At 33.4% G+C, this 13,175-nt stretch overlaps 1 protein-coding gene across 2 annotated transcripts in view; it reads right to left on the reverse strand.

Moving 5' to 3' along the window:
- The window catches only part of IMMP2L (inner mitochondrial membrane peptidase subunit 2), a 462,507-nt gene that overhangs the window by 94,715 nt on the left and 354,617 nt on the right, over positions 1–13,175 (reverse strand). For both annotated transcript variants that reach the window (XM_082784542.1, XM_082784541.1), the window contains exon 5: positions 3,651–3,753. In XM_082784542.1, the coding sequence (XP_082640668.1) occupies positions 3,651–3,753 (103 nt within the window). The remainder of the gene's footprint in view (positions 1–3,650; positions 3,754–13,175) is intronic.

The following is a 13,175-nucleotide window of genomic DNA, read 5'->3' on the forward strand; positions in this document are numbered from 1 at the left end:
GGGGAGTATCATAATTATATAAGCAAGGAGTCATTATTAGACTCCCGTAGCATTTAAACAATGCTAAGCAAATATCATAAACGCTCATTTTCATTCTATAAGAATTTGAAAACAGTAAGAGTGAATTGTGTAGAAATCACTATTCTAGTCTATATAATTGAAATATATTTCCAGAAAAAGGTTGTGTTTTTTTTTTTTTTTATTCCCTTAAATAATAGTAAAAAGATCCAAGTTCTCTGAATATTTATTGGCTGCTATTCAAAGCCACTATGCTCAGCATTATGAATGGCTGACGTGACATATTTCTAAACCTGAAATACAGCAGCATCAAAGCAGTAGTATTATGTAAGATCTGCCAATCTGTATTGCACTAAGCAACAGTTTTTCAAAGACAATGTACAATAATCACACTATTTAAAATTACTATTTAATTTAGTCAACTACTCTGGAAAGGCAATTAATATTTAAGTTTGGAATATATAGAGTTAACAACATGTCTAATTCAGCACTAATCATACTTGTCCTGTTATTTTTGTAACATCAGTTGAGGTATTAAATTTATTCAAACCAACAACTAAGCAGAAAGGAAATGTAAAACCTTTCCAAATCTTAGTTAAAATATTTTCATTTTATTTAACACCTCATGAAAATGTGTATCTATATCTTAACTTTCCAATTTTAGTCCTTTTAGAAGCATGCAATAACAATAAATAATATAATTTATTTTATAACATTTTTATGAGCTAAGTAAAGATAATTTAATTTGTCAAGTTTTTACATTTTAGAAATCCATATCTCTCTAAAGGTGTATCTAATTTAGATCTTGAATGATCTCAGGGTTGTTGCTTTATCAACCTAACCCATTAGGCCATTACACATGTTGTTATTCTCCAAGAGAAAAATTGATTCTAACATCTGTTCTCAATCTGTTTTTCCATAATTTCCTTTTATGCCCCATGTAACTCATTAAACTCATCTACAAAATATTACTGTCAGACTATCTACACTAAATGTGCTTTCCTATTGTAAGATTGCAAGAAATTTGGGAAGTGGTAGGCCTACAACATAACCCATCTTAAAAGTATACTATTTTTACTGAGTCTTGTGATCCAAGAAAATACCTTTGTTTTTGCAAATGAGAACCATGATGCACATAACATAATTTAATCTAATTTCTAAAGTGACCTATAATATTTCAACAGAATGAGAATAAGGGGTTCATGTCTCATCATTGCACAGTCTGTTCCTTACGAATATTGTAGTCTTATGAGAGCAAAGGTGTTTGAATTAAGAGCATACCTTCTGATTGGTTTGAAGAGCCATTTTAATGCTTTAGAACAGAACAGAAACATTAAGGTTGGAAAAGACCTTCAAGATCACCCTACCACCAATGTCACCCACTAAACCATGTCCCTAAGCACCACATCCAACCTTTCCTCGAACACTCCCAGGGACGGTGACTCCACCACTTCCCTGGTAAACCCATTCCAATGCCTGACCACTCTTTCTGAGAAGAAACGTCTCCTCATTTCCAATCCGAACCTCCCCTGGTGTAATTTGAGGCCAGTCCCTCTAATCCTATCACTATCTGTGAGAAGAGGCTGACCCTCAGCTCCCCACACCTTCCTTTCAGGTAGTTGTAGAGTTGTAGGTCTCCCCTGAGCCTTATCTTCAAGAGATACACAGAGATAGATCCTCTTCAAGAGTAAGGTATCTTACTCTTACTAATACACATTTCTACTTCCTACAAGAAAACAAGCAAATTGTTTTGCATAACTAGGAACTCTGTCTTACTTTCAGACTTAGAAAATGCTGCTATCTATTTTTAGGTTTTTCATCCAATAACCTTACTCGCGCTTGTGTAAGAGATCTCAAGACTGCAGCACACAGAGTAGCCACAAAAACAAACCACAGAAAGCACCCCAGTAACCTAAAATCTAATCTGTGTATTACGTTAAGAACCAGCCATTTAGCATGCTCTTCTAAATATACTCTTCCTTTTCTTCTGCAGCTGAAATTTCTCAAAATTTTATTCTTCTCAAGCCAGTTTCCAGCCCTGTCATCTCTTCTGCCCCCTTTTGTCTGTATTCAACAATTGCTGCTCTAATTAAATGTCACAGAAAGATACCTATTTGCAGTTGACCTGTCCATAATGTATTCATGTAAAAATCTGAGGGTATTCAGATTTACCTCAACATGTATGAAAATCATAAGTAGACTACCTTGAAGATTTTACAATGTATAAATTTCTGTTTAAGATGGTGTAAATGTAAAACCAATACCCGACTCTTAAAAATTCCTTACACTCTAAGTCCACAGTGGCAAATATTTCTAAGTGGAAAAACAAAAACAAAAACAAAAACTGGTTTTATGACTATGATGTACCTTGGAAACAGAGAATGAAATAGAAAAGGAATAGCCCAGAAAGAAAGCAAAGAGTCTGTTCCTCCACAAGACAGACTGACTGAAATCCTGCAGGAGAGAACCTCTAAAACAAGATGTCATAAATCTTAAGGTAGTAACAGAAAAAATAATAATGAAAAATAGCAAGCGCAACACAAACACAAATAATAACAACAATAAAGAGAAGAATGAAAAGAGAGTAATAGCATCATTAGACTACTCGGAACCAGACAGTAGGCTTTTTTCCATCTTTTTCTAGACAACAAGTATAAACAATTGGTCTCATCTTCTAGAAGTCTGACAAATTCATAAGGTCCTTGCTGTCATTAATTCAACTAATGCCAGTGGATGACTTCTGTATAAAATAGGTACGAAAGATGAAACAAATCTAGCCTTGAGAACTTACCTGTGAAAAGCACTGGCTTTTTATAATATTAGAAGAGAATTCTCCCTTAAACATGTCAAAAATGCATTTGGAATAGGGCAAAAAGGATTTATAGGATTTGTATTTACACAGCAGAATGCACAGATTACATGACTGTTATCTTCTGAATGCTAGGTTAAGTTAAAACAAGAACATGATTTCACACAAAGAGTAACAAAACCAAAACCTAACTAAAACTGGAGTGCAGAAAAACAATATTTACTGTCTCCCTGATGAACAGACATGCATTTTTACCTGTCAAGAAAAAGATCTTTTGGGTTACATTTTGAAATAATTCAATATGAAAATGGACCCATATTAAGAAAACTTAAATATTTACTTTGGGGAAAGATTTGAAATATCCCTACTAATATCCATAGACCAGTTAACAGTTAACAATTCCTAAATGCACTTACAATTTCCTAATTCTTTATCCCAGTATTGGCACTAGAGCAAGACAAGCTCCCTGGAGGGAGCCGCTCCAAATTGCATCAGCTGGCAACATCCTCAGGGAGCATCTGTCAGCTACAGGGAGCTGGCTCGCCCTCTGCCTACTCCTCCGGTACATCCCTACAAATTTAAAAGCTCTACTCCTTCTTCTTCCACCCGGGGAATTCAAAGGAGTCTTTGTTCCTTTTATAATAGTTAAAAGCAAACTCAATCGCAATCCACCAAAATATTTTATGAAATCTAATAATTCCCACAAAAAATAATAAGAGCACAATCATGTGGAATTCACACATGCTGTGTCGCACAAATTACCCAAGAGATATGCACTGCTTTTCAGTTGCAAGCTTAAATGATACACAGCTAATTGACTTACCGGGCCAAATGCATTGCTGTCAAAGCTGTGCCCATGGTGATCACCTTCTACCCAAATATGTCCATGGGGAACTTTCACATACTTCTTTTTGTATCCAATGGTTCTAAAAAGAATTGCAAAAAAGGCTAATCATTTTTATTTATTTATTTATTTTTTTTTTTTAAAAAGCAAAGCATTTTCTTATGAAAATTCACATATTTGTTATTTTGGAATTTGACCTTGCACACCATGAACACTTGCTTAAAAAGAACAAAAAAATACACACTCAAGTCCTTTAGATTTCAATAATGCTACTCAAGTGAAAATGAATAACAATTTTGTATGAGCTAGTTGCACTATCAGGGCCTGTTTACTAAATTGCTCTGGCAAAAATCAAATCACAACAGGGAGTAAAAGACTTTTCAGTTAAATATAATTAAGGAACTCTTATTTCCATATCTGTTGTAACAATTCTTTGAACCATCAGATTTTATCTCAGGTAAATGCCAGTGGACATATGTCATAATCACATAAAGATACTGTATTGAGCATGCTTTCCTTTCAGGGTGGCATTAGGTACTTCTCGAAACTAATCTGGTATATGTGACCTGGCCTTAGATTCAGAGTTTGGATTACAGTAACGCCTATATCGTGGGGATAGGATTTCTTCACCTGTAACAAGCTAAACAGGATAAACTTAAAGGAAACATCTAGAAGAAGGCCAACTGAAAGGGGAAAAAAAAAAAAAAAAAAAAAAAAAAAAAGATATTGATGATTCAAGCCATTCTCTACAGAAAGTCATACTGAAACAGTGTCTCAGCATGCAATGATATTACAAAAATGACAAGCTACAGAGGAGTCCTAAAAGCTGAGGTTTGCAGTATGCAAAATTCCTGTATTTAGTTCCCGAGTAGCTGTCATTCTCACAACTGTAGTCTGCCTTCTATTATACACTTTTGTTTTCTTTCAGACAGGATCTGTTATTCTGCAAACATGCAAACATTCATGCAGGGAGGTAATTCTATCGGGGACACTGAATTATTACCATGATGAAGCATTTACAGACAGGACTATGGATAGTGATACCTCTTATCTTGTATTGGGTAACCACATCTGACCAGAGAGAAAGAGTCTTTTGATCTAGCTTGCTGCTTCCAGCTGCTCACCTCGTTTCACCACCTGCCCTCAATGCAGAAGGAAAAACAGGAGCATGCTCAAAAACTGAAGAATGTCAGCTGAAGACAGAAAATCACTTTCACCAGCAGATTCAGCTGAACAAAGCTGATTGGGGATGGTCACAAATCAAAATGAGAAAACTGCTTTTTTGAAGAGGGGTGGAGAGAGAGAGAGTGAATGTTATGAGGACAAGCTAATCAATAGCCAGATGACTATGAAATATTAAATAAACACGGAATCTCAAACGTGCATTAATAAAGTCAAATAAAAATAATAATCTACTTTGTAAGTCACAAAATCCAAACAGTGCTTTTTCAAACAGCTTCAGAGGCAGCCGAAAGGATGAGTCCACCAAAATTAAATTCTAATGGAAGCTCTACCTGAGTTTTTATTAGAAGCCAAAAAAATGATAGCCTATTTGTGGAAAAGGAGACTCAACATTTCATCTTTCTTTAGAAAAAAATCATATTACATAATATTTAAGGCTGAGTCACTATATCATTTATATAAAAATGCATAACTGTCCAAAGTTGGCAAACATATGATTTCTAAAATGCAGAGTCTGTAAAAATTTAATTATCCTAAAATAGCTATTTATGACAATTCAACTACTTATTTTTCTTTTTTTCCTTTAAAAATAGTCTAGACAATAAAAAAGTTTATGTTTTGAGATTCCATAATGCTTTGTCTCACTAATAATTTATTTTATTAAGTACCAAATGAGAACATATTTTACTAGAAGCATGTGTTTTAAGATATAGTTCAGAGACGTTGGCCACTAATTCTGTTCTGTCTGATTAGACACTCTGAAAATTACTAAATTAATACATTCCATCAGTGATAAAGGCAAACAACAGCTCAAAAAATACTTAATTTTCTATTCTATTCATCTTCATAAATATAGAACAGTAGATTGTGATAAAGTTTTGTACCTTCACAGACTTTATGTACAAAACTGAATTTCATTGATGGGTGAAAGGGATTTGAAAGTTAATTCTGTTGACATGTTCGCCTCATAAATGCCAAGAAAATAATCTGGCAAATGTCAGCCAGTGATTCCTTCTCTGATCACACACAGTCTCCAACCCCCAAATAATCTCGTCCTTTATTACAATTATGAAATTAACAGGAATGGGAAAAAAAGCTTTTGCAGTAAGTATTTGGAAACAAAAATGGAGAGAATTTAGGCTGCATGGATAGACCTGTATTTGCAGAGAGCCTGTGAAAATACAAAGGCTTAACCATGTGTGTATAGTGTATTCTTTAGGGTATAAAGCAAAAAATAAATCAATTATAGAATTCAGTAATTATTATTGGCTCTTTTTATTATTTCTACAATATAGGATTTTTTTTTTCTTTTCTACTTTTGAAGAAGCCATTGTAAAGCAGAAAATTTTGTTTCAGTTATGCAAAATCCCTGTCTCTTTCAGTGATTAAAGAGAAATTATGTAAAAATTTTCAGATTGAAAAAAATAACACAAATGATTGCACACAAAAAGATTTAACTTAGAAGATATAGAGTTAAAACTGATAAGGTTGGTAAATGTACTAAGGGAATATGAAAGAGAAATGGAAAAGGAACAGAAGCAGTAGTTTATCTGTTTTAGTAGATAGGACTGATACTAAATGGATAAATTCCTCTGTAAGCTCTGCAGATAAATTTAAAATCTTCTGCCATTTAATGTATGGAGTATAAAAATCATCATTTTTTTCCCATCTGTAGCTGCAATAGTAAAATTTTCAGTAAAATATCACAAACAAAAAGTACCTGTATACCTCTGAAAAAAAGGCAAGAAAATTTATTTTTCTAAGAGAATTCATTCAAAATGTTAGTGTAGGTATTTGCACAGGGCAGTTGCCTGGGGACTTTGTGTCCACTGTAGCAATACTCCTGCAAACACTGTCCTTTGGAGGGCAAACTGAAATTTAGAAACGAAGTTTTATTTGAGCCTTTCACTGCATGAATTAGTACCAAACTACAACAATAAGCTCATGTTACAGTAAATTGGATCATCCATTACTTAATACTGTTTTTAATTTTCAAGATAATTTCATTGTTGAATTACTCCACAGAAGATCGATAAATCATTCATGCAAGCCAACCAGGCTTCAGAAAACCGTATTCAGTTAATGACAGTAGGTTATTTTTAATTACTGCTGCAAACACTACGTTGACTTTTTCTAAGAACAAAAAAGTTATCGTTTTCTCTCCTTTGAAGGTAGTCCAAATTGTTTCATGGTCAAAATTAGTTAGTTATTAACACTGCCTCTCTCTCACATGAATTTTACAGAAATTACGCACTTTAATCTCAGTTCTAAATTACACAGAGGAGACCATGTGTGTGCGCGCCACATTGGCAATATGGCTTTTCCTCTTAATACATCAACTGCCATTCATTTATTTCATTATTTAAACATTTTAGGCGGACATGCTGAAAGGAAACATCACCCATTTTTTTATGCAGTCCTACAAGGCCAAATTCTAACACAAATAGTGCAACATTGTTTCTGATAGGAAATAATGAGAGGAAGAGAAATGTTGATTGAAGTCTCTCTCTTAAGGATAAGAGAATACTATAACTTGCAGGCAACTGCCATCCACTTTTCATATTCAAGACCATGTAAATAATTAAAAAATTACAAGTATAATGATTACTAGCTCTGTGAAAAAAAAAAATAAATAAATAAAAGTGAAAAATCACTCTGGAATGTTTCTAGCAGTCTTCAACAATAACAATACCTAAAATCCTCAAGCCAAATATCAAATAAAAGCACCAGAAGCCAGCACTAGTTCACCAGGAATTTTATATCAACTCATTCTGAGAGGCCTTTGCTACAAAAGCAATGCAATAAATTGTGTATTTTGAAAGTAGTACAGAAAAAACTATTATTTTTCCTTCTACATTAAGAGAACACTTCAACTCATTTTTCTGCATTTGCTTGTAATCTTGACCTCTGTTAGCTCTCACACATTAAGTATTTAATTAAATTCAGAAGATTTCTGAGTGAATTCTTAAGAGAACAATTTGTGCAAGTGATAATTAACTTAGTATTTGTTAATTCCATATCCAGTTCATTAGCACAAGTTATAATTACTGAATAATCTTTTACATTTCAGAAAGCCTCTCCTGATAAAGGGCAGTCTTTCACTTTCTGAAACATAACATCTTTAAAAAACCAATCTGTTCAGCACTTTATATCCTGCTCATTTGACCATTTTAAAAATCCACTTTCAGGATAGTATAGGTAAAGACATTAAAATACCCAGATTTTCATACAAAGTAGTCAAGCACTTGTAAAAACCTGTATTGATGTGTGTAAATATATATTTCAGCTTTTGCCTAGGTATTTGAGAGGTTAGCAATGATCACCTGTGCTACAGTTGCTCAAACCCCAGTTTTGACTACTCACTGTAGAGTCTAGGAGAGTTCCATTAATTTTACTGATGAGAATGTAATAGAATTACTTTTATCCTTATAGTCACAGAAATTTGTCTGAAATTTCATTTTTTCTTACATTTCAAATACATTTTGAACCCAATGCAAAGGTGGTATTTTTGTTGGTTTTGTTTGTTTGGCTTTTTCTTTTTTTTTACTCCATGTTTTAATAGTTAACAGATGTACTATCCTTGGCTGAGAAATAATTTCAATCTTGACAGTCAAAAATGAGCTCTTTATGGCATTCTAACCACCTGTCCACTAGCAAGAAAAATCTGCTTTTTTAGGATGTGGTACCAGTGCCAAAGCAAGCAACTTGGCTCTGCTAAGTTGGATGAGGAATGACTGCCTTCCACTTGATTTGACCTTGAGAAATCAGAAGGTCCCTGCAATCTCCATACCTTTGGGTGCCATCAGGGAACAGACACTGTAGACAATTTCTTCTGTTTACATAGGAGATAGTAAACATACACAAACACTTTTGGGAAAAAAAAAAATAAAAAAATAAAGGTAACCTATATCATGCTAAGAACAACTTTTTCCAAAAAACATAAATTGATGCACATGGAAATCAAATCACATGTCTCCATCTTCATCAACTTCACAGAATGAAAGCTAGTAAGATATTCAATTTCAGATGACACCCAGATCCCAAGGTACAAACCTTATTGTAATGTATCATGTAAATTATATTAGTATCACCACAGGGCATTTTTCACATGACACTAATCACCTCCCAGCCCCTAAGAAATCTCTGTTTTCCCTTCCAACAGACACACTCAGCCATCTGTGTCTTTTTACTTTAACCCTTCCCTTACAAGTTCTATATGCTTTTGACCACAAGCTGTTACTTAATCAGCTGCCTTTAGAAGACAAGTTTTATGTGTGTGAACCAAGTAAATATTTTGTTTTAAGGCCAGGTTACCAGACTATGCATGAGAGTATGTCAGCAAGTTTGGGAATATGCTTTGGTTTTCTGCAGCTATTAACATTTGCCTCAGAGCTGAAACATGTTTTCCTTAAAAATCAATCAATCAATTATTGAAATAGATCTGAGTTGAAAATATGCTCTGGAGAAGTGCTGGAGGAGATCCACACTTGGGCTGGACCTCTAAAAGCAGGTAGGCTGAAATGAAAGAAACAAGAGACTCCAGACTGGGAAGATTAGGAGCAGTTAAGGAGACAAATGATTCCTTCACCCATACTTGGGCAAATTTTCAACCATCTAAACAATGTAGATTTCACCTTTTGCTACAAAAGAGATATTTTAAAGATTTATGAAAAATTAAGACTAATTGACTAGTTTTCTCATTCAGAACAGGACAATAAAAACACAAGTTTTTATAATAAGCAAAGCAAGAATGATGCTGAACTTCAGATGGTGTCTCTTTTTTTCCCAGCTAAAGCCTTCTTACCGAAGTGATGCCACAGCCAGTTTTGTTGCATCATTGCAGATTTATAAGTTTCAGAGATGGTAACAGTAAATATCTTTAGAAATCTAACCTAGAAGTCATGGCAGATATTTGTAGCTCTCTTTTATTAATTAGATATTTTCTCAGAAAGTATGTTATTCTAAGCAAAATAATTATTTAGTTCATTACTTGCTTCACCAGCTTCTTCAAAATTGCAGTTAATCACTTTTAAAACATACAGTATTCAGAAAAAAAAAATAAATGCTGGATTTTAACTTGAATTAAAAACCAGTCTAACCAAATACTGATATTTACAGTTTTTGTGAATTATCTGCTGTGTGAAAACATATAAGACTAAGTCAAATGTTCTAACAATGTTGTCACCCAAAAAGTACTCTTTTTTTTTTTTTTTTTTTTTTTTTAAACGGAAATGAAGGTAATTTTGATGCATATATCTCAGTGAAGATATGACTTTCAGTGCCATATTCCAAATAGGTACGGAAGCTACTCTTCAAAATGTAGCACGGATCTTTGCCAAGATAAATTTATCTTCCCCCTCAGAAGTCAGGAGAATATGAAAATATGTACTGTACATCTACTTTTATATTAATAATTTTTTTTTTTTTTTTTTTTTTTTTTACATATGACCTGACAGATTCCTTAATCTCTGCTAGCTTTATTTCGACCTACCTATTTTTTTACCTGTCTATTTTGTAGAGAGATTTAAATTGATGAATGGAAATACACATAACCTGAAACACACATACAATGAAATAAAGCCAGGTTTCTAAGATATATCACTTTAATTTCTGATGCCTGACCTTACGTATTCTTTCTTAATAAACTCCTCTGCTACTTTTAACACCTGCTTGACTATTATCAACATTTGAATGGTAGTTTCAATTTTTCTTAAAGTACATTTTCTTCATTTTTTTTTTTCTGAATTTTCAAAATATTTTCAAAACACTTCTAAGCTTTTTAATGAGTAAGCAGTTACGGAGCTGCTGTTGCTTTATATGCTTGGTATATGTGATGCAATGCACATTTATCCCAATCTGCTTCTCCTTCATATATCTCTTTCTGGAGAAGGTTTTCCATGACTTCACCCATTCACTATTTTTCCCAAAACTATAGTTTGACTTAAACTTTGAGGATAAATATATAAGATGATAACATTTCTAGGTTGTATTTTATTTTCTTTGCATATTCTCCTCTTCACTTTAAAGATATTTATCTAGGGCCTATGTTTTGCCACTCTTCCAATATTTTTACCTACAAATATATATGCATACATATATATTTATATACTGCATACACAGTGGACTGTTACACAGGTGCTGGGCAACCAATCTGTTAAATTAAAATTAAAAAAAAAAAAAAAAAAAAAAAAGCTACAGCTAACAGAAATTATTTTCTAAATTTTGTGAACAGTAGAGCTGTAGCAGCAGTACCAACCATACCAACCATCAATGCCAGAGGATCTAGACTTTAAAGAAGTGCTTTTTCTTCAACTACAGCTTTTCGTGTTTACTTGCAATCAGTTTTTGTGATTCCCCTTTTCAGCCTCACGTTGCCTTTCTGTAATCTTTTCAATTCATCCTACTTTCCTTTAGAAATCACTTAAAAGAGCACTGTAGATCACATAGCACTTAGTGGTATGGGAATTCCTCTGATCCTGAGAGTTTTGCTCACAGAGTCAGGAGGCATGTGGCTACCTCAAGCATTTAATATCACTTATTCATGCACAGCAGAACTCATTTTGCTCCCACTGCTAAGAACCATCAACTAACAGTAGTTGCCTTCCCCCTGATGACTTTATCCCTTTTTCCTGTATCATGTGTGGTTTCATTCACTGGTCTTCTACACCATTCCCTTCATATTTTGTGCCACTTTCTTTTCACTGTATGTCTTTCATCTGCTCTAGTGCTAACAGCAGTCACATTTTATGATTCCACAGTAACTCTCCTCAAACTTCTTAAGAAAAATGTAATTTTGGTGAAATTTTTATTAATTTATGGATGATTTCTGCTGATCTGCAATGACACATATAAAGGCAGAGTCTTTTTTTTTTTTTCTCCAAAGTGATCAAATGTGCAGCAAAAGACTGTTGAGGTGATACTGTGGACTCCTTGTTCAAGGAACATATTCCTTTCAGTGTTCATAAGTAACTTGCATTACAGCCCCCAACTGTGTTGAGAGCATTTGAATTCAAAACAAGTATCAGAAAATTCTAAATTTGATATCAATACACATTTTACAATTTGTTCAATGTTAGATACTACCTAAAAATAACTGCACATGGTATATGTATTCGAAAATAAATATTTGTACACACTTTTACATGAGTCTGTCTTTCCTATTTGGGATACTGAAACTCCATTCTTTTGTTCAGTGCATTCCCTTAACCAGAAGAACCGTAATTATTTTCAGGATAAATTAAAACTAAAGCAGAACAGCACTTTTTAGTTGGGGAAAAAAAAAAAAAAGTGCAACATTTTATCTGTTAACATGTTACATTTGCTTCATTTAAATGACTAACCAGCTTACTGATCAAAAAGAAAACATACTGTATCTCATTTTTCTCTATTGCCTTTCACTTGTGAATCTGATTCCAATTGCCAATACTGTGCCCTTTCAAGTTTAAATTATAAAAATTACTGTTTGCTTTTTTGATAAAGTCCCATTAACCATATGAATGTATTCATCATTATCTACTCACATTTCTCTACCAAGTTATATTAAAAATTAACATGACAGTTTTTTGTTAATATCATTACAATCTATTAGCAATATAATATCTTATATTAGATAGATGGGATATTAGATGGGAGTCATTTAAATGCATTATCATTAGCTTCATAGTTTTACCAAGGTAAAAACTTACTAGTTATTATAGATCATTTAAGTAAAATGACCAAACCCTATTATCGTTTTATCGTTGTCAATTTGGAAATTTTATACCTGCAAGAACAGGATAAATGAAGGCCAAAGAAGGTCTGCTATCAAAAAGATTAGTTCTTGCACCCAGTTATCTTTTTATTAATAATGAATTAATTGGGAAAATTGATGAGAAAAAATTTTAGCTTTAGACTGCTCTGAAAGAGCCTAAGACTGTTGTTTACAGTACTGCAGATTTTATTTTTTTCTTGCAAAATAAGACCAAGATTTGTTTGGACTTAATGACCTACTGCAGGAGTATAATGACTTTTCCCTCTTAAGGTCATAGATGGGTAGGTTTTCCTCTCAGTAAGCCTAGGCCAACCTAAGAGAAGAGAATATCTAACTTTTTTTGAGATTAAAATTTATGGAACTCAAAAGCCAACTCAACAGTTAACCTCCAGCCTGTAGAATCTGCAATGGTTAAATAAAGTTCTCTACAAAACTTTTTTTTTTTTTTTGCTTAAACTCACTCTTTTTCTCCTCAGCCTCTAGTCCTCTAACCTAGCAGTTCATCTGCCACCAAAACTGTCAAGAGAGAGGCTGTAACCTACCCTTCAGTTACCCTGTGTGTTTCTCAGGCT

The sequence above is a fragment of the Aythya marila genome (genome assembly GCF_965140915.1).
Source record: "Aythya marila genome assembly, chromosome: 1".
NCBI classification, from domain to species: domain Eukaryota; kingdom Metazoa; phylum Chordata; class Aves; order Anseriformes; family Anatidae; genus Aythya; species Aythya marila.